The sequence below is a fragment of the Amborella trichopoda genome, chromosome 3, assembly GCF_054954075.1.
Source record: "Amborella trichopoda isolate Santa Cruz 75 chromosome 3, AtrichopodaSantaCruz75HAP2 v2.0, whole genome shotgun sequence".
Taxonomy (NCBI): Eukaryota; Viridiplantae; Streptophyta; class Magnoliopsida; order Amborellales; family Amborellaceae; genus Amborella; species Amborella trichopoda.
This window is the reverse complement of record NC_142338.1, coordinates 40,450,713-40,474,580: the sequence shown is the minus strand read 5'-3', so window position 1 is coordinate 40,474,580 and position 23,868 is coordinate 40,450,713. Positions and strand designations below refer to the sequence as shown.

At 37.8% G+C, this 23,868-nt stretch overlaps 1 protein-coding gene and 1 long non-coding RNA gene across 7 annotated transcripts in view; one reads left to right on the top strand and one right to left on the bottom strand.

The window, feature by feature from the left end:
- LOC110007437 (uncharacterized) overlaps nt 1-22,411 on the top strand; it is a 36,268-nt gene extending 13,857 nt beyond the window's left edge. Inside the window, exons 2-5 of one of the 4 annotated variants that reach the window (XR_016052512.1) lie at nt 6,352-6,395; nt 6,948-7,062; nt 21,766-21,853; nt 21,937-22,411. This is a non-coding gene — a long non-coding RNA (uncharacterized LOC110007437). Of the gene's footprint in view, nt 1-1,783; nt 3,253-6,351; nt 6,396-6,947; nt 7,063-12,482; nt 13,297-18,741; nt 19,028-21,765; nt 21,854-21,936 lie in introns of those variants that run through there. The other 3 variants (XR_002281236.2, XR_016052513.1, XR_016052511.1) reach the window with 3 other exon arrangements.
- LOC18422639 (CBS domain-containing protein CBSX3, mitochondrial) lies at nt 6,678-21,933 on the bottom strand. Of its 3 annotated transcripts, none has more exons than XM_020668474.2 (6): nt 21,826-21,926; nt 21,398-21,654; nt 21,231-21,312; nt 20,692-20,765; nt 20,223-20,283; nt 6,678-7,083 (listed from the first exon to the last, which is right to left on the bottom strand). In XM_020668474.2, the coding sequence occupies exons 1-6, from the start codon at nt 21,896-21,898 to the stop codon at nt 6,944-6,946; spliced, it is 687 nt and encodes a 228-aa protein (XP_020524133.1). In that variant the 5' UTR covers nt 21,899-21,926; the 3' UTR covers nt 6,678-6,943. The 3 variants fall into 3 exon arrangements, with proteins under 3 accessions (XP_020524133.1, XP_088718672.1, XP_088718671.1); XM_088862545.1 differs by lacking the exon at nt 6,678-7,083 and adding an exon at nt 12,588-12,711 and having other exon boundaries at nt 21,826-21,933; XM_088862546.1 differs by lacking the exon at nt 20,223-20,283 and having other exon boundaries at nt 21,826-21,931.
- Nucleotides 22,412-23,868: the final 1,457 nt, after the last annotated feature.

Below are 23,868 nucleotides of genomic sequence, written 5' to 3'. Positions count from 1 at the left end.
CTGCAGCAGCTCCTTGAATTGAGTGGCAACATCATCACTGACCCTTCTGCTTCTTAGCCTGAGATCACAAACTGTATTTCTACTTGCTCCAGTTGCCAATTTTTTTACTATGACCACTGTCCTAAGACTCGGCTGAGGCAACTCGGATTCGGCCAAGTAACTCATCCTCGACCTATGGGCGAAGCGAGTTTTGGCCTAGTTTTACAGCATGTTTTTAAACTGTAAATTTTCGCAATTTTATATTTGATATGTATGAATGATTTACTGGTTAGTTTTAACGAATAAATTTTGCCTCAGTTGGGGTTCATATTCCACTAGAGTAGGTATGTTACCTTTTTTATAGATATCATTATTGATATGTATGAATGATTTACTGTTTAGTTTTAACGAATAAATTTTGCCTCAGTTGGGGTTCATATCCCATTAGAGTAGGTCTGTCACCTTTTTTTATAAATATCATTATTTTGCCTCAGTTGGGGTTCATATCCCACTAGAGTAGGTTTGTCACATTTTTTTTATAGATATCATTTTTTTAGAGTCCCAAAAAAAATATTACCTCGGCAAGAATGAAACTCAAGACCTCTTGTAAAGAGGTCCAGTCTACAACTTTATTGATAAAAGTGGTGCTTATATTATATATAACTATTTTTTTCTTTATTTTCTTTAAAAAAAATGGAGCTGGAGACTCGCCCTAGTAACTCGCCTCGTCCAGTTCCCGAGTACCTTGGCTGAGTCGATTTTCTGAACACTGCCTGTGACATTAGGTTTGAGGGCTTTGCAAGAAAGGTCTGGAAATTGGATTTTGAGACACACCATCAATCCATTTTGATGTCCAAAGTAAGGTACCTGAGCAATTGATTATCTGTAGTCTGCTGTGCTGAAGAAATAGGAGCTTTGTAGTATCTATGCCTTTTCAAGAAAATGAGGCTGACTTACTGTTACTTAGCCTTTTAGCAAGCAGACTCTCTTTATCAGCACCATATTTTTCCCTGAGTATGGTTTTCCATAAAGGGGGTTATCCAATTGGATACATTGACTCTGCACCCATGGTCTTGCTAGAGAAAGAGTTTCACTCAATTGGCACCACATTGGTCTGCAACCAACTAAAACCAGTACATTTCATTTGTCATGGTTGGTACTTGAATATTTGAGACTCTGAAGGAAAATCAATATATTTTATGTAATACCATGGCCATTATGAGTTACTATCAAGGTTTAAAATCACACCTTCTATGTCTGTTATATTGGTAATGGTCCCCTCTATTATGAATAATTATATGTTGGTGCATAAAAAGCACCTTATATGGCATATAATTTGCATTGTATTCAATATAATGGATATTATCTAATGGCACAGAAGCCATTATGTCGGGTTTGGAGTTAAAAAAGTTGGCTCTGAAAAGGGAGATTTGTAAGATAGCAGGCAACTTTTTCACAAGTCACAACTTCACTCATGGTGTAACGTGGAGGTTGAGGATCATGTAGTCTTCATAACATTTTCATTGTCTAACAGACAACCATATATACAAGATTTTCACACTTTAATGCAATCAAACCTTGTGGTTTCTAGAATACTTCTGGAAGGATTCTCAGTTCTTATTTTAATTTATTTTAAGTAACAATTCTTGAATCTCAGAAGAATGAAATTTGGAGCTAAACTAGTCCATGATGGCTTATGTTTAGAAAAGTTGGATCTTTCCTCATGTACATGTTTGAGAAAGGGTTTTCCTTGTTCTTGTTGTTGGTTGTGTTTGATAATTTTGATTTTGATTTTTCTGTCTAGGAGGTAAAAGTGGTGGAGCATGGGAGCAACCTTGCACACCTCAATATTAAGCTGCAGTCTCACTGCCCTAAGCACCAAGCCAAGAGCCCCTCTCACAGCATGTCTGTGATGTTTGAGCCATAAGGCAGGAAGTGCCACTTTTCAATGAGTCCTGCAACCTATTTCTAGAGCTTGACTGCATTTTCTAGCAATTGACGCTTCCTCTAATTCAATTTTCGAGACTATTGAATTCGAAATTCACAGATTATTCAAACTGAACTTCCTTTCAAGAATCCATAAGTATTTGAAGAACTTGGATTTCTTGAGTGTTTATGATTGTTCTTTCATGAGTTCTTTGAACTGTTGGGAATTAAGTAAGAGGACCTTTACTTAACCACAACCATAATGGTTGCTGGAAAGTTTGTTTGCAGATATCGGCTGCAAAGATATATAGATGTTATAACAATGTCTCAAGGATTACCTAGGAATTCTTTGTGGAGAAATTGGGTTAACCATCTTACTGAAATATGTTTGGTGCATCCAATTTGGTTCCAGTGATAGGATTGGAATGGACGATGTGACTGGTTTGGAACAGAACTGTCTCCTGTGTGGTCTACTTCAGATATTTGACCCTAAAATTCAAAGAGTTGGTTACTTGGGGTGTCCATAATCTAACTACCTACCCGCCTGAGTGTCTCTATCTGACAGCATGAGCGGTCAAGCGGCTTGTATTAGACTGATTATTTTGAATGAATTGCATTCCAAGCTTTTTTCTTCTAAGGGAATTGGGTCCAACTGGTTTGATTGGTTGAGAGGAAAGATTATACTGATAGCCTTCATCATTTATGGACCAATTCTTATCATTTGATCCTGTAATTCATGTAGATACTTGTGTTCTACTATTTCTGGAAGCATGAATGTTTTGATTTTGATGGGGATGGCATGTCTGTGAATGCTTGTTTGGACGAATCAGATATGCTCTGGTATAGAGAGATTTGAAGGTGTTATCGGAATGTTATGGTTGAGTACACATGATTGTACCATATGCATGTGTATTTTATGTGGAATGGGCTGTGAATATATTCTGCATGATAGCTCAGAAATTGCCACTACGTTCCTGGATATATATAAATAATTTCATGCGATGTCTGGGCAATTGTCATTGTACATGCAATATCAAGACTTCTGACAATTGTCATTGTACATGCAATATCAAGACTTTGCATTTCCAATCATTCAAGAAAGCTGTTTTATACTTCATTAATATGGATTCTTGGCCCCAAACAATTTATGTTGTGAAAATGTAAAGAGAACTCAGTTTGATTTTGCACTTCCAAGATATATGGATTAACATGTATTGGAAAAACAGAAATGTGGGCTTCACCCCATATATTTCCCAATTTCCATTATTGTTATGGTTGGTTGTATACGATATGTATATCGTGCTCTGAAGCATGTTTGAGAATTAAATTGCAACAAGTTTATCCTTATTGTCTTCTTATTGGGTTAATATTCCCTATGAATGCATTTATCTCTAGTGACAGGAAAAGTGGTGGTTCTTGAAAACTCCTCTCACCAAAGAATGGTAATGCAAATTCCTTTGTGAACAAGTTCATTATTGTATGATTTGATGGAGAAAAGAATTTGGAATAATTATACAAAAGCTGCCTAAAAACTTTTTAGAAAAAACCCTTAGTTTTGGGCATGTGATATACCTATTCCTTCGGTTTTGACATGCCCAATACTTGTCTCAAAGTTTGGGTACTTGGAGAGTTAACATTTAAGTTTCAGGCTACTCGTAGAAATGTGACTTTGAATTTCTTGTCCTTGATATTAATGCCAGCATATTGTCAATAAAATTAGTGTAGGCAGAAGATATGCAAGAGGATGGCTTGCACATCATTTTTTTGAAAATGATGTACTCGTTTTTAATAGATATATTTAGTTATAAGATGACTGTGCCCCTTATGTAATTGCTGACTGTTGAATTTCATGGTCATTGAAGAGGGAATTAATTCACATATTCGTGCTTCACCTTGCTTGTTGTCTAATCACTTAAATGGAAGGGATCCATATATTCACCAAAATGAGCTTTATAGATATCAGCCATAACTAGTGTTTTAAAAAGCGGCGAGTCGAACCGGACTCTCCCGGTTCAACTCGGAAACACGCGTGCTCGTGTCGGTTCCAACCGAAAATCGGGAACCGCCCGGTTCTAGAGTGGAACCGCCGGTTCCCATCCGGTTCAACCCGGTTCTAGAGTGGAACCGCCGGTTCCCATCCGGTTCAACCCGGTTCTATAGTGGAACCGTCGGTTCCCATCCGGTTCAGCCTGGTTCTATAGTGGAACTGCTGGTTCCCATCCGGTTCAGCCCGGTTCACACACGTAACACATGACACGCACGTGCGAGCGTGCCCCATGCACACTCACACGGGCACACGTGTCCGAGCGCACGTGCAAGCGTGCCCCACACACACTCACACTCGCACACGTGTGTCCGAGCACACGTGCGAGCGTGCCCCACGCACACTCACACTCGCACACGTGTGTCCGGCGCACGTGCGAGCGTGCCCCACGCACACACACACGTAACACATGACACGCACGTGCGAATGTGCCCCACGCACACTCACACACGCATACGTGTGTCCAAGCGCACGTGTGAGCGTGCCCCACACACTCACACGAGCACACGTGTGTCCAAGCACACGTGCGACACACACGTGCGAGGGTGCCCCACGCACACTCACATGCGTACACACGTGTGTTCGAACGCACGTGCGAGGGTGCCCCACGTACACTCACACGCACACACGTGTGTCCAAGTGCACGTGTGAGCGTGCCCCACACACACTCACACGCACACACGTGTGTCCAAGCATACGTGCGACACACACGTGCAAGCGTGCCCCACGCACACTCACATGCGCACACGTGTGTCCGAACGCACGTGCCAGCATGCCCCACGCACACTCACACTGGCACACGTGTGAGCGTGCCCCAAGCACACTCACAAGCGCACACGTGTGTTCGAACGCACGTGCGAGCGTGCCCCATGCACACACATGCGCACGCGTGTGTCCGAGCGCACGTGCGAGCGTGCCCCCTCGCACACTCACACGCGTACACGTGTGTCCAAACACACATGCGAGGTTGCCGTAATATTTTTATACCCATTTTATAATTCATATTGCATAGGTATTTATGTTCCAAATTTGAATACCCATCTTTTGATGTGGGATAATTCCCAAACATCATTAAATGAAAACGAAATGTAAATATAGTCTATTAATCAGCAATTTATAATTACATGTAGTTAGATGGCTTGATGGTTATGACTTTGAATTTTTTACTTGAGGTCCCAAGGTCGAATCCCCTTGGGCACCCCCTTGGGCATGTGTTGCATTTGAATCCCCTTGGGCATGTGTTGCATTTGAATCCCCTTGGGCATGTGTTGCATTTTTGTTGTGTATATAGTAGTTGGTATAAATATTTTTGTTGTTTTCAAATCCCCTTGGGCATGTGTTGCATTTTTGTTGTATATATAGTGGTTGATATAAATATAAATATTTTTGTTGTGTATATAGTGGTTGGTATAAATATAAATATTTTTGTAAATAATATAAAAGACATAAAAAAATGAAAAATAAAAAAATTAATTTTTATATAACCGTTAATTTTTGTTGTATATAGTGGTATAATTATTTTTGTAAATAATATGAAAGGTATAAAAAAAATAAAAATAAAAAGTTTATTCTATTTGAAATCTCCATCTTTCTACTAACAATCTCTTTTACTAAATTTATTATAGAAACCTAAAAAAATAAATTTTTGAAAAGTTGAAGTGTTATTTCCAAAATTTGTACGCATTTTATTAATTTTTACATTGATAACCAAATCTTTTATTTTATTTATGAATTTTTACATTATAGTTCATGTAATGTACTATTTTTCTTACAGTTGTCAATAATACATTTTAAATTAGATAATATTATAAAATATTTTTAATTTGTTATTATTTGTCTAATAAAATAATTATAAAATGTAAACTAATAATTATAATTTCAGTATATAATATTATAATTAGTGAGGTTGTAATAATTTTGGATTATAGTTAGTTAGGCTGTAATAGTTTGGGTTTTTTTAGCGGGTTAGGATTTTTCGTCAAAACGAGATTTTAATGGCCATTCTTTTATTGATTAGCCTACTCTTTATAATAGTCCATATATAATTATATATTTTATCCATGATAATTCTATGATTTTTCTTTTATGTGATGCAAATTTAATAGTTAAAATAAATTATACAGGGAAAGAACATCTCAATATTCACAAATTGATAAAAAAAATGAAAGTTAATAATGTAGTACCCTCATTTTTTATTGGATTCCTAAAAAATAACATTTATAATGAATTTGAATAATTTTTTCGGATTTTTTTTAAGCTTTAATCCGACCGATTCAGCCGATTCCCGATCCGGATCGCCGATTCGTCGATCCGGATCGGTTTTTGAGGTGTCCGATCCGGGTCACCTATCCGTTTTTTAAACCATTGGCCATAACTAAATGTTAATTCATGCTTTGTTGCAGGAACTCAGATCCTCACCTACCAATCATTTCAGGTCACTTCAAGGGTATTTATCTTGTATTGTTCAATATGGTGGTGACTAAGATAGTATTCTTATTTTCTTTCTGCTATGCATCAAATTTGCTTTTGCTTTAACTGTTTAGTGAAGAATTTTCCTCATTATGTGAGGTTGCTATGGCAATACAAGAATGCATGGACTTCCATTCATGTGCTTGTCATTTTTTTGAATGGTAAGTTGGGTATGTGTTGCTTAGGCTATTTAGTGGACTATAGATATTTAGTTAAAATTCTACCTTCATGTACAATGTGTTCATCTTAACAAACATTACTCCAATAAGTCATGTAATAATCTATGAAATGGTGGAACAATTGGTCTTGATCTTGTATGCAAGTACAAAAGTGTGAAAGACATACATGAACCTGATGGTATACCTAAGGAACAGAAATGTAGTCAATTTTAAAGAGGGAACCCTTTTGATTATTAGTTCTTTTCTAGTGGAGTTGGTCTCTTCATCAAAAAAAAAAAAAACACAAAAAATACAATCGCTGTATAAGAAAGTTCTAAACATAATAATTTTAGTCTTTTTCCATCTTCTAGTAACCACGTTGAATGAACTCGTTCAAGCGCTTCAGCTCCCCACTCTGCTCGTCTACCACTGCTTGGACAACATCTCGAATGGAGACCATCCCGACCATCTTCGCATCTATCACAGGTATGTGTCTGATGTGCTTCTCTATAGACATAATTTTTAGATGCATCATAATTCTTTTCATTAGAGATTAAAGACAATCAAGAGGCAGCAAAACTGTAATCATGAGTGATGGCATAGTAAATTAGCGAAATGGAGAAAAACTAGAGGTCATTATTGTGAAGAAAGAGCTCCAAGCAGCTGTAATAGACAGTATTCACTACATCTTGGATGCCGTGAAGTATGAGCTAGGATGTGACGTGTAGGAGCAATGTAGGGCAAAATTGTGATCTTGTGCAGGAGCAGTGTGGGGCAAGTGCTGTAATTTTATAGTTGTTAATGAGTAATGTATCATATTTGTAGAGGGAGTAAATGTAAAATTATTTCCTAAAGTCGTAATATATCAAATATCATTTTTCACTTGGTATCAGAGCAAGGAACAAAGATCTTCTCAACATAATCAAGGTACCAATAATCTCCTTGTTTTCTTCACTCTTACCTCTACTTCTTCAAAACCCCAACTGATCTGCTTATCTTCTTCCTTGATATTTTCTTTCCACCTAAACCCTAACTTGAAAACCCTAATTGATATTCTCTTTCTTCTTCAGAACCTTAGCAATCTGCTCATCTTCTTTGTAAACCATAACCTGAAAAGCCAAATCCTCTCCCATAAACCGTATTTTCTTCTTCTTTCTCATTCTTCAATCTGATTCCATCCTGTTGTCCTTCATCTTAAATCTTATTTTTCCTTCCTCTATTTCTTTTGTCTTAATCTTCATCTAATCTTCTCCCTAAACCCTAACTTCATCTCTTGATTTTCTATTTTGATTATTTTCCCAATCCTCTTTTTATCCTCTACCTTAAATTCTTTCATTGAAAGTCTTTTATACCTAATTGCTTTCTTCTCTTTTCTTTATCTCTTATAAAAAAAAAATCTTTATAGCCTCTCTCCAAAATCAGTTTCTTAAAAAAAAAAGAAATCTGAAGTCGTTTACAAAATGGGGACCTAAAAATAAAAAATAAAAAGATGAAACACTGAAAAGACAAATATCTGTTCTCATCCAATGACGCTTCCCTGAATTCTTCAGTTCTTCCCCCAACTTGTTTTTTAAAAGTTAACCTCGACGAATTTCCTTACATGGAAACATCGAATCTTACCTTCCATTTGAAATCTTGGCCTTATGGGTCAATGGATCTGATCCTTTGCCGAGTAAAAAAAATTCATAGAAAAGAAAAAGAAATGTAAAATTGTCTACATGAGACCTATTCCCAAGGCTCAGAAGCAAGGTCTTTATTGTTGAAAATGGAATTTCAAAACCTGAAAAGTAACTTGCCCACCACTATCGAGTATTTGAAAAAAATGAAGACTTCCATTGATTAACTTGCAGCTATTGGACAGCTGGTATCTGAGGAAGATAAGGTACAATGAACTCTTGCTGGCCTGGGTTCCTAGTGCCATGTGTTTATTGCATCATTGCCTTGTCAGTCACATTGTCGTTCTTTGAAGGACTTCATCCTCTGTTGCTGAAACATGAGGCAATGTCCATTGCACCTAATGCTCGTACAATGAGAAGAAGGATCTCAGTACTAAGGGTGGCAATGGATTCAGGCTCGACCCATACCCGCTGGGTATACCCAACACGGGTCGGAGTATGGGTCCAAGTTTTGGACCCGCTGGTAGGGTCTGGGTCCAATAAAGGATACCCTGATAGTCCCGGGTCCAGGTTCGGGTCCTTCTATACCCGACCCGGTGGATACCCAGACTCAAATTTTTAGTTTACCCAAAAGGCCAAAGCCCCAACCCTAAAATTGTTTCAATACTTTTCGTCTTCCCTTGGTTCCCAAAATGGCTAAACCCCATCGCCATACTCCCTCTCTCTCTCAGTTTCTTGGAGACATAGCTCTCTCTTTGAATCTCTCTATCTCTCTCTCTCTCTCTCTCTCTAATTGCTCCCCCTCAAAAATCAATTCTCTGTTATTCACCATTGTAGGCTACAAAAACGAAGCTCATAGTGAGGGTGGCAATGGACCCGATCAGACCCAGGACTCGATGGGTACGGGTATGGGTCCAACTTTTGGACCCGGCTGGACCTGGACCCGAATACATTTGGGTCTGGGTCCGGGTCCAGGCAGACCTAACCCATACCCGACCCATTGCCACCCCTACTCAGTACTCACATAATGTTCTAAATGTTTGCATTTTATTCATCTCATGGTCATGGGAGGAAGAGGATGAATTCGGAATACTAACTTTCGAGGAAGATGTATATAAACTTCTCCTACTAATTGCAGTCAATACTAATTGTCATCAACTTAGCTTACAAAGAATATTAGTAGCACATGTCAGTTATGTGAAAGGAGGACATGCCGCTGCCAACATCAGTTCAGATTTAATGCCAACTTTAATGTTGGAATTTCAGATGGCACATTGTGAATTTTGGGTTTGGAGATCAACTTTTTTGGGTTTGGAGATCATCCTATTTCTACAACTTTTATGGGTTGTCGATTGATGCGACAATCTGATGGGAGATCAATCAGATTAATGGTGGTGCATGGATTGTCAATTGATGCAACAAATCATGTTTTTGGTGATGTTGGTAAGTTTTTTTAATTTGATTCCATATCATGCAGAAAGGAAGTTTTGGGAGATGAAGGATTCAACCCATCACACATTTAGGAAGTGCATCAATGTGTTCGTCTCCAAACTCTTTATTTTTTTCCAACACATTTATTGATCCACACATAAGAGAAACATTGATTTTGTTTCACAGCTAGTTGTGATTCAAATTCCTATGTATTTCTACTCCTTTCTTTAGGAAGACGCTTGCTTAAGGGGAACAAAATGGAAATTTATATGTTCTAAAAGAAGCCCCATAGCCTATGTTTCAATTGAAGTTGAAGAAGTCATCCTTGCTTATGTTTGAAGTTGATGTATCAAAAGCGAAGTGAACTTATGTCACCATCATTCAGCCCATTGCAATATATCATTCCTCAAGAGTCTTGTTGGAAAGGGCCTTTCCCCCTCCTTTTCTTTCCAATTTTTTTTTTTAGTGTAGACACCTCACTTTGGGTAAGGGAATTCCCAGGTGCCCAAACCCTTAAACCATTGGGCTTAGACTTAGACGCCTTCTCCAACCTACCAAGAACCTAAACCCCATACCAAGCCACCTTAGGGAACAATCAAGGGTAGAAAGTCCATAGTGTGCATATCCCCATACTCCATGCTTCTTTAGGAAACAACCTTAAAATGCCATAGATGCCCTACCATTAGGAAAGACAATTAGATAACCTTAAAAACCTCTTAGTTGACCCTAAACCTTCCTAGTCAACCTTAGCTCTTAGGAAAACCTTCCAAATTAGGCTAGACACCTTCCTGATCAGGTTGACCCCATTCAAGGACCCTTAAACCAACTCTCTGGAGTTCAAGAACTATAACCCGCCAAGAAATATCCAAATTGTGCCAAATTTGATTTTATCTTTTAGTGGACATTATAAGGTTTCTAACAGTCTAAGAATCACTCAAATTGGGCATATACTTTGAAAGTTATAACCAAAACAAATTTGTCCACCTAAAATTCCATTTTGGTCGCTCAAAGACGCTTTATATGTTTTTGACGACGCACGTTATGTCGTTGATGATGCAATATGTGTCATTAGGCCAGAAATGCCCATAAACAGCTAGAAATGCCAAATTTAATGCCATTGTGGAGTAGAAATGATGATGATGCAGAGTGCATTGTTGTAAGAGACAGCCCACATTTGGCCTACACTTCATGAATGATGGTTATAGGTGCCCTTTCAAATCTTTTTTCTAGCATTGGAAACCTAGGTATTTGTGCCTTTATCCCTTTCGGCCATTTGACCATTTCAACCTTAAAAGAAGCCCTAGAACCTATGTCCTAAAGAAACCCTAGGATCCCTAAAATTCCAATAAACATTATCTAACCTTTTCTAAACCAAAAGTGAATTGAAATATTCAAGGAAGCTAACCAAATGTAGGTCCTAGCCACGACCCTCGATTGCACTAGGTTTCAACCCTGCAAGCTATCTTTACCCCATTCAAGTTCAAGGTAGTCCTTTTAAGTCATCTTTCGTTCAATTCATCTCGAAGGACTGAGGAAGTAAGGTCGCTTCGCATCTGTAAGTCTGATCTAGGCCCTCAACTCTGGATGTCCATCCTATGAGCTCGCGTTGAGCAAGTAAGTTATTTTCTTCAATTTTCTTTATGTTTCATTACAATGGCTGTTAGTTCTATTTCATCTCATTGAAAGGTACTTTCAAAGCTGTTTTCGTTTGAGTTTGGTGAATCCTTAGCCGGCACAACCAGCGGATAATAGGAAGTAGGCCGAGAGTTCCTCTTTTGATGGTCTGTAATTTGATAGAACCCTGAATCTCTCTACTTGATTCAAGTATAAGTGATCTTGTTTAGGCTAAAATCAAAGTGGAGAGAATCTTAATTCTTCAATGTTTTAAAAAAGGTCCGCCCGGCACCTAGGCGGCATGAACCAAAATACCGCATGCCCAGACCCAGGTGGCTCTACACCAGTGGATGTACCTCGGTGGGCGCCCAGGGATGTGGCTTTTTTTTCTTTTTTTTTTTTAAATACCCAAAAGGGAAAATGGGGTAATTTTGAGGTTTAAATAGGTTATGGCGGTTATTTTCAATCCTCAAAGTTAAAAGAAAATTCCATAAACCCTAAATCTCTTAGCTATACCTGTTTTTGAGAATCAAAAGTATTTTTTGTGGTTTGAAGAACCTTCCTAAACCTTTTCACCTATTATGAAATATGGAGAGTTTGAGACTATTACTAATACATATCCTATTAGACTTTTAAATTTTGTATGGTTTGAATTTTGAAATTTTGAACAAATTTATTCTCAACATGCGATATGTCATATTTTTGTACATAAAAAAATATGTTACAATATTTTCAAATATAATAAATTCTAAAATTGACACAAATATATGTATATATACTACATATCTATATAACCTTGTACACCAGGGCGCCTGAGGTTCTTGGCGCCTGCCTGAGCGATGGACGCCCGGCCGGCCACCTAGCGTTTTTTGAAACCTTGTAATTCTTTCAATCTCAATTTTGGCTATAAACAATAAGAAAGTCGAGATGCTCTAGTTGTCGAGTTTGTAAGAGTCATGAATTTCCATAAAATTAAATAATAACTTTTTTTTTCATTCTAGCCTATCAATTCAGATGTATTTGGGCGATCTCCCAAGGGCACAATTCACATACTTATTTTTTGTTTGCTTTATTGATGATTATAATAGGTATACCTGGATAATTTTTATGAAATAAAAAATTTGAGGTGTTAGATATATTTCAACATTTCCATTCATTTGTAGCCATTTAGTTTCCGTGAAAAACAGAAACTTCCAAGGCATGGTGGGAGTGATTTACTTCTGATGAATCGCAAAGTTCTTTCAGGATCATGGAATAAATCACCAGAAGCTTTGCCAAAATACACCTGAATAGAATGGTGTAGCAGAAAGAAAGCATCCACACATTGTGGAGAGCGCACTCTCTATGATACATGTGTAGCACCCCTCTTGAGTTATGGAGTGAGGCCTTTCACACTGTTGCGGATGTTATAAGCCAGCGATTGTCTGAAATTCTCGATGAAAAGTCTACTCATTTCCTGTTGTATGGAAAGCATCTAGACCATGGACACGTGTATATGTTAGGTGCATGTTGATAAAAGCCTAAGGAACAAATTTTCCCCAGACTTTGAAGTTTGTCGATTTGGGGTATACACCAGCAATTACAAAAATTACCTGTATAATCCAAGAAATTGGTGAATTATTATCTCTTGACATGTGGTGTTTGATGAGATGCATCTAGTTGTGAAGTAATCACAAAGTCAAGAATGGGTTAGTAGCATCTGAAGGTAAAGATGAAGCGGCTAGAATCTCATTTCATCAAGCTGGAAATGCCTACCGACGACAAAATAATGAGGGATACCAGCCTTGGTTGAAAATGGAACTTTTCCAAGGATGTAGCGTCAAAGATGTAGTACATGAGTAGCAGAATTGCACAAGTTATTCTGATGCAGGACAGAGTTATTCTTGTTTTAATTTTTGTTTAATTCCAAAGGATGTATATTTAATTTAGCATTTTGTTTTAGGGTTTTTCAAGTTTTTTAATGGATTCTAGGGTTTGTTTTTATATTTTTAGGACCAGATGTTGTTTAGAAATGTAGTTAGAGTGCTTATGAAATCATTTGCTTTATCAAGAGTAAAAATATCATTTCAAATTTTTCTTAATTAGGTTTTTTATTTAATTAGAATAAGATATTTTGGGTCCTAAGGTCTAATTACAAATGAGGGCAGATATGGAGAATTTAGGATAGAGAGTTGAGTTTTGAGATCTTTTTTTGGTTTAACTAGTGCAGGGCCATTGAAGCATGGCTTGTAGGCTTCTCCTTGAACTTTCCAATCAATAGATTTTATTGGATTTCTTCCATGCTAAATTCTTTCTAGACCAATTGGCATTGGAGCAGAGGATTTGTGATCAGCAAGGGAAAATGTTTTTGATCAAGCTTAGTGGTTACAGATTTCAGCCTAGGATTTGCTTATTTTCAACCTAGGATTTACTGATTTTGGCCTAGGATTTGGTTTTTTATTTTTTTGGGCCTCAGGTATGTGATTTTAGTGAATCCATGGCAATAAGAAGGGGTTGAGGAAGAGGAGCTTTAGAAGATTTACCTCGCGAAGGCAGAGAGGAAAAGGTTGAAGAACTCAGAAGGCAGGTTCAACTACTTGCACAAGAACTCGTGGGCATCACTCATGAGCAAGATGATAATCTTTCCCTTAAGAAGATGTTGAGTGCAATCCTTTTCACTATTGTGCTCCATGTCAGAAGTTGATTGAAGAAGAAAGCGATTGAAGAAATATTGTCTAAGAAGATGTTTAGTGCAATCCTTTTCACCGTTGTGCTCCACGTCCGGAGTTGATTGAAGAGGAAAGTGATTGAAGACCTCGCACAGAGGGCATCACTGACGGTGGAAATTCCTGATTTTGATGAGCATAATTTGACATATGTTTCCATAATCAATAGGTTGTAGATTGGGATTCACCATCAATTCTCAATGCAGGCATAGATAAAGAACAAGATCTTATAGGAGAATGGATCTATGATGAAGAATAAGATTTCATGGTTGAATTGATATTGGACGAAGAAAAAGGTGAAGGGCTCCTAGGAGAATCAAAAGGTGAAGTTGTTGGTTCGACTATCGAATCTAGTGCTCATCTCAAAGATGCACTCGTGGCAATGTTCAAGAAGACAGAAATGGCCGCTGGGTGGTTGGGTCCCAATGCTTGGGCAGCCGTCGGCCACTGTGTAGGGGACTTTTTTGAGGGGAGGGAGGGGGGGGGATGTTGGGGTGACAAAAGTAGGGGATTGTCAATTATAGAATGTAATTTCTTATAAACTAAAATTTACATGTTTAAAATTTAAAACTGTAAATTTGCGAAATTTTGACATCCATTAGCCATTTAAGCAAAAATACAAAGTTACATAACTTTAAATTGTAAAATTGCCCCAAACATAGCCAAATGTATTACCCAATATGAGTAATATTGTCAAATTTTGTATTACAAATTGAAAACATAGCAAAAAGATATGCAAACATATAGTAATATTTTCAATTACGCATTATAACAAAAGCAAATAATACATAAACATATATTACGAATATTCAACTTTGCATTATAAATTATAAACATAACCAAACAATGTAGACCAAAATATATTATAAATAAATTTGTATCATACAATGGAAATAAATCCAAACATAGACAAAAGTACATTATAAATTTTCAATCTTGTATTAAAGCTAGAAACAAAGCCAAACATACCTAAACACATGTTATTATAACAAAAGTAGCAAGCAAAAAAAACACTCAAGAAGTTTCACCATAAAGGTGATACCAAAATTCAAACATAAACACAAGAAAATTATGTAAAAAAAATATATAATAAAATACTCATAAGAAAATGAAACCCTAAACGTAAACATTTAAAACTAAATCGAAATAGGCTTCAATTGCTTACTTTAGGATGCGAAAACCTCTCTTTTGCAACATTTTTGGCCTCGAAGCAGACCCATGACGAATGCCTTTCGATATCACAATGTGGAATCGAAAACTTCGAGTTTGAAATTAATTTTCAAAAATATTTCAATTCAAGGTAAAAAAAAAAAACAGTGTTTTTGGGCGGAAAATCTCTCATACTAGGGTTTTGAGGGGTCAAAATACCTCCATAATCTATTTCCCTCTTTTCAAGGGGGAGAAATTCACTAAAAATCCCATTTGGGTGTCGCTAGTGATGAAAAAGTCGGCCACCCGGGCCGCCTAGCAGGCTCACCGACAAACTGCCTAGGTGTAGCCTAGGCAATGTGGTCTAGACAGAAATGTCTAAGGCAGGAGCCTATGGGGGTTCAAGGCAGGTCTTGGTGCCCACCTAGTGCCACCCCTTACAAAAAAAAGAAACATCAAATTCACCCGAACAAAAATTTAGGTCTTTGTAATGCCCTCCTCTCTCTCTCTCTCTCTCTCTCTCTCTCCCCCCCCCCCCCATGGGCCCATGTGCTCTTTCTACATATGAGAAGAAGAAGATGGCCTCCACGTGTTCGATGCGCAGCCTCCCTCTCTCGCACACACACATATATACGCATATAAAGATACACATGAACCCATATGCTCCCTCTTTACATGTAAGAAGAAGATGACTTCCAAATGTTTGATGCAAGGTCCCTCTCTCTCTCTCTCTCTCTCTCTCTCTCTCTCTCTCTCTACATGTTAGAAGAAAAAGTAGAACATCCTCCAAGTGTTCAAGACCTCTCTCTCACAAATATGGATCAAAAAGAAAGAAAAAGAGAATGATCTTTAAGAATTTCATGCGAGGCCTCGTGCACACACATACATGCGCATGCGCACACACACTACACACACACACACACACACATACAAGACAACATATGCCCCCGACACCAAACCCTTCCCTTAGTGCCCCCAAGGAGGCCGCCTTTGCCTTTTTGAACATTGGGTTCACACACACACTACATACATACAAAACAACATATGCCCCCAACACCAACCCTACCCTTAGCACCACTAAGGCAGCTGCCTCTGCCTTTTTGAACATTGGGTGTCGCTTATTTTTGGCTCACCGAAAGGGGCCAAGGTGGGGAAGGCCCCCAAGCGGTTGGGGTTGGGCGTCCACCCAGGTGACTAGGCGGGTGATTTTTTGGACCTTGACTTGTGGTTTGTTCTAGGGTCGAATTTAAGCAATTTTAGTGGGTCTATGTGGTTAAGTTGAGGGGAAATCCAACAAGTTTATGTGGCTGAAGAAACTCGATTGACATACAATAATATTTTCCTTGAGGTGTTCTTAAAAGGGTTTTTGTGGTTGTCTGTTGATTTCAAAAGCCACCACGTCGCAGAACGGAAGCTCATGTGGAACCTTGGATTTTTGGTGTAACAGCGGTAGAACGTAAGCTCGTCAGGTGCTGGCGTATAGAATTCTTCCTCCCGTTGCTAAAGCTTTCTCTTTAAGGCTTTGAACTCCAGTTATCGTTATTCAAGCGGTATCATAGATAATCTTTCCTTTCGTCTTTCTGGCAAGGGTTTGAAGAGGGGCTCAGTAGCTAGGAAAGTCAAAAGCGGAAAGAGTGTTTATAATCAACCTTCGTTCCAGTCGAGTCTACAATCCCTTCTGCAGTGCCGTACACCTAGCAGTAGAGTCTACAATCCTATTCCTTGCTCGAGAATTAACTACGTGGAAGAACATGAGGCGACGAACTGAACAGAAAGCCGATAGAGAGTGTTTGAATCCGTGCTTGCCCTCGCTCCAGCTCGTACACTGCCTTGCCCAGTAGGAATGGGAAAGAGTCTCTAATCCCTGCCTCAGTAATTGTTGTGTTTTAATTGGGCCAATAACCCATAGGTCCAAGGATGCGAAGCATAATCTTCAGGTTGAAGAAGGTTGCAAGGTTAATGCGAAATTCACCTTAGCCTTCAAGACTCGAGTACGAGTTTATTCAAACCAAATGAGTTTGATGCAAGAAAAATTATTCTTATTTTTATTTTTTTAAGTTCAAAGGATGTATATTTTAATTTTATTTTTGGGGTTTATTTCATGGGTTTTTTAAGGGATTCTAAGGTTTTTTAATATTTTTAGGATTTTAGGAGTTGTTTAGAAAGTAGTTAGAGTGCATATGGATTTATTTGTTTTGTCAAGGGTAAAAATATCATTACGAATTTTATTTAAATCATGGTTTTATTCTAATTAGAATTAGGATTTCATAGTCTCTAAGTAAGGTCATATATTATACATAGGGACCTATGTAGAGAATTTGGGATAGAGAGTTGAGTTTTGAGATCGTTTTATGAGTTAACTAGTGCGAGAGATACTGAAGCATGGCTTGTAGGCTCTCTTTTATTTTTCAATCAATAGATTATTGGATTTTCTTCCCTACGAAATTCTTTCTACATTAATTTTAGTAAAAAATGGTTGATTGTTTCAAATGGTAACAGTCAAGGATCATTTACAGCAGGTTCCAACCATAATATTAATGTCATTGCTAACTTAAAAACGATGGCACATATCTGCACCGTTTGATACAGAGTTATAGACACTAGATTGCTTTTCGTGAATGCAAGGCAGCGATGATAGCTGCATCATCATCATTTGAGCGTTGTTAAATTATTTAGGATCGCTACATGAGTCCTGTTTTGTTATTCTACTTTATAAAGGGTCATGCCTTAGTCAAAACATAAGTCATCATATCTCTTTCACTACTTCCATCCATGTTTTTTTGGGCCTTCCCCTTTCCCTTTTAGAGCCTTCTATTTAAACGAATTCACCCCTCCTAATTGGTGTTGTATTAGGTCTATGTTGAACATGGCCAACGTATCTAAAGTCTACTTTCCCTCAACTTATCTATTAAAGCCCCCCCCAAGTTCCATCATATGTATTTTCTGAATTATATTCTTTCTTGTCTTGCCACTTATCCATCTCAACATCCTCATCGCAGTTACCCTCATCTTATGGATATGTTGTTTCTTGTCTGCCCAACATTATGTTCCATAAAGTGTGGCTAGACTTATAGCCGTCCCCTATAAAACTTTCCCTTTTGTTTCATTGGTATGTGATAATTACATAAAACGTTGGATGCAAATCTCCACTTCGCCTACCCAACTCTAATTATATGTGCAGCATCATATTCAATCTCTCCATTCTCATGGATTATCAACTAAGATACCTAAAATAATCTCTTTTTGTTATTTCTTAGTCATCAATCTTAACTACTTCCTCATTTCTACTCGTGTTATTACTAAACTTTCATTCCAAGTATTTTGTCTTAGTCCGGCTAATTTTAAAGCCTTTTGACTCTAGAGCATTCCTCCAAAGTTATAACTTTACATTGACGTCGTCTCTATCAATCAAAACTATGTCATATGCACCATGGTACCTCATCCTATAGACGTCTAGTTAACTCATCTATAACCAAAACAAAAGAGATATGAGCTCAACGCTGACCCCAGATGTAGGCCTAATGTCATTGAAAACTCATTGAATACATTGCATCATGGAAAAACAAAACATACAGAGATAGATGAGCATTTTGTTCTAGAAGAATTATTAGACCAAGAAAATGAGCTATGTTTGTTGTGACTGAAATCAGATCAGATTGTTGATTCCTATAAGCTGTTGATGCTTCCAACCAGTATACAACTTTTGGGGGGGGGGGGGGGAGGGGGGCTGGGCTGGGCTGTTAGGAATTGATTTCTAGGGGCAGTGTAAGAGCTGAGATGTAATTTTGATGTGTAAGAGCAGTGTGGGACCAGTGCTGTAATGTTATAATTGTAAAGGAGATGTTATACATTATATTTTTGTGAAGGGTATTGTTGTAATCTTGTGTCCTAAAGTTGTATATTATATAAAGTGAAAAGAACAGATCGTCCCACCAATCTGAATAAGGTGCAAAACAACGTGCAGCCATCTCTCTGTACAAATCTCATTTTTCACAGTATGTTTATTTTGATATTTTGATTGGAGCTGGGAAGTGTGGAAATCTTAAATTAACACGGATTGAGCTTACTTAGAATAAATATGGCATAAACCTAAAGAAAGTTTTCTTAAGACTTCCTGTAACATAGTCTAAGGGACACATGCAGTTTCAAATCATCATGCCTTCAATTGCTAACATTGGAATATTAAAAAAGAGTGGAGTCAATTGCTAATATGAGGATAGCCGTCATCCTCCATCGAACCTACCTTAAATAAAATCAGTTAAAAGGATGTCCTTAGGACACGAATGATAGGAATACTCGTCCTCCATCGAACCTACCTTAAATAAAATCAGTTAAAAGGATGTCCTTAGGACACGAATGATAGGAATACTCGTGGTTGCTGAGTTCACAATATAGGAAGGTGCGAGAGAAAGAAATGAGGTTCTAGAATCAAAGTGAGCACATCGAGTTACCAGCAAAAGAAAATAGGACAATTATAGCAGTCAAAGAACGACATAAATAAAAGGAAATATGAACTCATGTCTGCCTTAAAAATGGTCAATTGTGAGCCTGACAAAAGATATGTCACAGGAAGATTGGAGTGAAACTTCACCAAAGGTCTAAAACTCTAGCTGAGTATGTCGATGAACGTGGTAACAAGGATTACTTTAGCTGCCAGTAACTTGGTAATAAAGAATGTGTCCTTCATGGGTTAAAGAACAGTTGGATATTTTCGACTGCTCATTCTATCAGGATTGAGGCAATGGCCATGGTTTGGGCCTCTCTCATTCTATTTCCCTTTCTTAAAGAATGAGTGCTTTGACCTATAGGGCTTTAAAATCTCGGGAGAATGGGGCGCCCATGCTTTCTTAGCATGATAATATTAGAGTTCACTGAGCAAATTGAGAAACTGAAGCAGAACAGCATTAATGGAAGCTAATACAGTAAATGGAAGTTCTTTAAACTGAATTGTTTGGCAATATTGTAGAGAAGTGTTTCTTTCAACTATTAAGCATAAGAATCATGTCTCTTTTGTATATTTAGGAGCTGGGTGATGCAAAGTTCTCTACTTCATTTGTGTGTTCTTGCAATAATTATAATATGCAATTGTATATTAAATATACAAAAACTCAACAATCAAATAATTTCACACCTGTCATAAGTTTCATTGCTTGTAGAATGCTTGTATCTGAGGTCACTGTAATGAGTTTATTCTGTAAAAAAAGGGTGAGGTGGTAATCTAAAGAGGAATGTATTGAAAGACAGGATTGCATTAACTGAGCACTTATCGAGAGAGAGAGAGTGAGAGAGATTGCATGAACTGAGCACTTATCGAGAGAGAGAGAGAGAGAGAGAGAGAGAGAGAGAGAGAGAGAATGACAAGAACCAGAATCTTGAATTTCAATGTAAATTTTTGTCAAAATGTGTTCTTATATTTCATGAGTGTGTTTTGTAACTTTCTGGAAGTGAGAAAACTTTCAAACTTACTTTTGAACGAAGTTTTTATTCCGAACTAATGGCATGATTTTAAATTCGAAATTGAGCCAAAATTTAAATTGTAGTCAAGTGCATCAAAATTTTGTGTGAAATATGCTGAATTTTCAGTTCATGGCAATATCTACCTCATCAGTCATGATGTCCCCTACTCTTGTGAACTTGGAGGATCGTCCCTGCAGTATCATCTTCTTGAGATAGTCTGTCAAAGACATTTTCAAACTTTTTAAGGCTCTACACTGATCTTCTAAGCCATGCAAGACTAAGGATTATAGGCAGGAAAACCATGTGAAAACAAATAAATCTTGCTTGGGCTTTGATTGATTAGCAGTTGACGTTGGGAATGTTACATCTCAAGTTCAATTCCTACCGCTCAACTACCCAAAATGATAAAAGAAAACCATTTGAAACTTTCATCTGCCTAGGTTCTCTTAACTGATGAACACACAGACTTTCGAGTACAGACCGTCGAACACAGGCATATCGAAATGACTTACTTGAGAACAAGCATATGAAATATCATTTTTGGAAAAAGTAAGATGCTTGTCTAATGCTGTGAAACTATGCAAAACCAGAAAAGATTGGCGCCATTGGTGTCCCTGAATTGTTCCATTTTGTGTTGAAGAATATATGGTGGACTTTGGATATGTGCATGGATCAGAATTACCTCTCTCAGTAATGATTCCCGTTATTGATTTATATTCATCTGGCTTGGCTACCACCAAAGATCCAACATTATGTTTTGTCATCTGCATTTGTACCATCCAACAAATGAATGTGAGAGAGAATGTGTGTGTGTGAGACAGAGAATTTGTGAATGAAGTCCAAACACACAATGTTGATAGCATCATAAACAGTGTCCTGGGTTGTGCACCAGTGGCAAATGACGTTGCCATCTTTTCTCTTGGCCTTCAGAATGTCTCCTATTGTGGTCGTCACGAAAACATTCTCTTCTGTGGATGGACCAGAATTTGAATATGAGAAGGAATATGGTCTGAAAACGGGATTCTTGGCGCGTGCATATTCTTTAATGGCACGTTTGAGTGTATTTCCATGATGCCTCATTGATTCAATAGATCCTTGCATAATACCTGTAATGCAACAAGAACAAGAGCTATAGTGAATTTGTCATGAGCTTTGCCACAACTAGGAATATTAATTGTTGCATTTTCGCTAAAATTATGGTCTGCTATTGTGTGTAGATGGAAGGCATTTGGCAAAAATTATGGTCTGCCATTGTAAAGAGGGAGAGAGAGATTCACTTTGTGCGTCTGAGGAGCGATTGCGATGGTAGGTCTTAACAATTTTGAAAATGCTGAGCTTAGTGTGTGACATTCCATCAATTGGCCAATGTTATTATAAATGTTTTGCAGAGAAAGTATCACCCAGAACGGGCATGGGAGAGAGAGAGAGAGAGCGAGATTTAGCCTACAAGGCAAGCAAGGCAAAAACACATTCAGCATCTCACTAAGTGAAAGCATCATTCTTTTCGTGTGTATGTTTGCTAAATGAACAGCTTGTAGTCCTCTCTCCCCTCTTACTTTTTCCGATGATCTTCCTTTCGTATCCTATGATACGGGTATGGTTCTCCCTTCCATTTGGAAAAGGTGAAATATAGGCCGTATATCATTGGTGAAACTATATGCCATATACAAGGATATTAGGGGTGGGGATGGGTTGAGTCGGGTCTGGTTGGGCCCGGGTGGATGCCAGCCCATTCCCAGCCTGACTGAGTTAAACTCGAACCCGAACTAGGGTCTAGGATGGGTCCAAGTCAATTTGACTTGGATCCAATCCACTGGACCGACTTGGGTCCAGGTCCATAAATAAAAATAGGGTGTGGTTTGCATAAGGTTTGTAATCTTTTTTTTTTTTTTAACAAGATCATGACTTTATTACTCAATCAATCCAACGATTACAGTGAAGAGATGAAAAACACAACAATTAAAAAGATAAGGAATTGAGCACCAAAGACGGGGCCAACACTCCATCCTTAACAAGCAAGTTTGCCCTCTCATTTGCTTCCCTAAAAACATGATTGAAAGCCACTACTTTATTGCGACAAATATCTAGAGCTGCCAACCAAAACCTTCTCAAGCTCCAAGATGGTTTATTAGATCCGGACATCCAGTCGATAACATTAAAAGAATCTCCTTCTACCAATCATGTGAAATGATCACAACGATCTTTCAACAGCTTTAAGCTTTGAAACATAGCTAACATTTATGTGATTTATCTCTACACCTTGATAATCACTAACCACACCACCAAAACTAGCACATCCTGGATTTGAACTACCATCAAAATTCAACTTAAGACATCCAGGATCAGGTGGGGTCCATTGACAATGAATAATGGGTCTAGAGATCTGTTGGTGTAATAAACTCCTCACATTTAGCTGAACATCAATATTTGAAACCCCAAAACCTTCTTTTGTAGAAAAAAACCAAACCAAACATTTTGAAATATCTTATCTTTTTACACGATCTATCTCCCAACTGAAACCCTCGAAAATTCACCCATTTCTCTCCAACCAAACTTCCCAAAGCATTGAAGCCCTAAAAATCTGCCAAATCATCACCCCCCTTTTAGGCAAAGAAGGAATCGAGAGTTAATCTAACAGATCAATAAGATGTGCCGGTAAAGGCATTTGAAAACCAATAACTTGAAAGACCCAGGTCCACAATGCTGAAGTAAATTGGCAATGAATGAACAAATGCTCTCTAGTCTTTTCAGTATTTTTTACACAACAAGCAAATATTGACAATTATTTCTCCCTCTTCTTCAAATTGTCAACTGTAAGCACTTTATTTTGCGAAAGAGTCCACAAGAAGATTTGAATCTTACGTGGGATTCCCCATATTTCCAAATGGATATGAGCTTTGGTTGTTCCCATCTTAGTCTATCATGAAATAATAAATGATACACCGAGTTCACTGAGAACATACCATCTGTAGTTAACTCCCATACAAACTCATCCTCATGATGCCTAGATATATAAATCACATCAAAATCTAGCAACAGCTCACAAAACTGATTTAGAACAACATCTGACACCCTATCATAGCTTAAACAAATATCCCAGAAAAATCTATCAACAGTCCACCTTATAGCCTCCTCTACCTTTAAATGTTGATTGACTGTCCTACCAAACACTTCCTTATGCTTAAACCTCAACATTCCATCACCCAACCACTTATGATTTCAAAATTCAATAGTGGACCCTCTACTCACTTCCCACCTAACATTTCTAACCGCCAATTCCCTAGTAGAGTATATACATTTCCACAACTGAAATTGACAAT

Bases quoted from the DNA above. Each gene is read 5' to 3' on its own strand.
- LOC18422639 (XM_020668474.2), bottom strand. From the start codon at position 21,898: ATGTCACACACTAAGCTCAGCATTTTCAAAATTGTTAAGACCTACCAT. The intron at 21,313-21,397 runs GTGTGTTTGGAC...GTACAAATGCAG, and splicing joins TTTATGATGCTATCAACATT to ATGACAAAACATAATGTTGG. The intron at 20,284-20,691 runs GTAGATATTGCC...CTTTTTTTACAG, and splicing joins GGGACATCATGACTGATGAG to AATAAACTCATTACAGTGAC.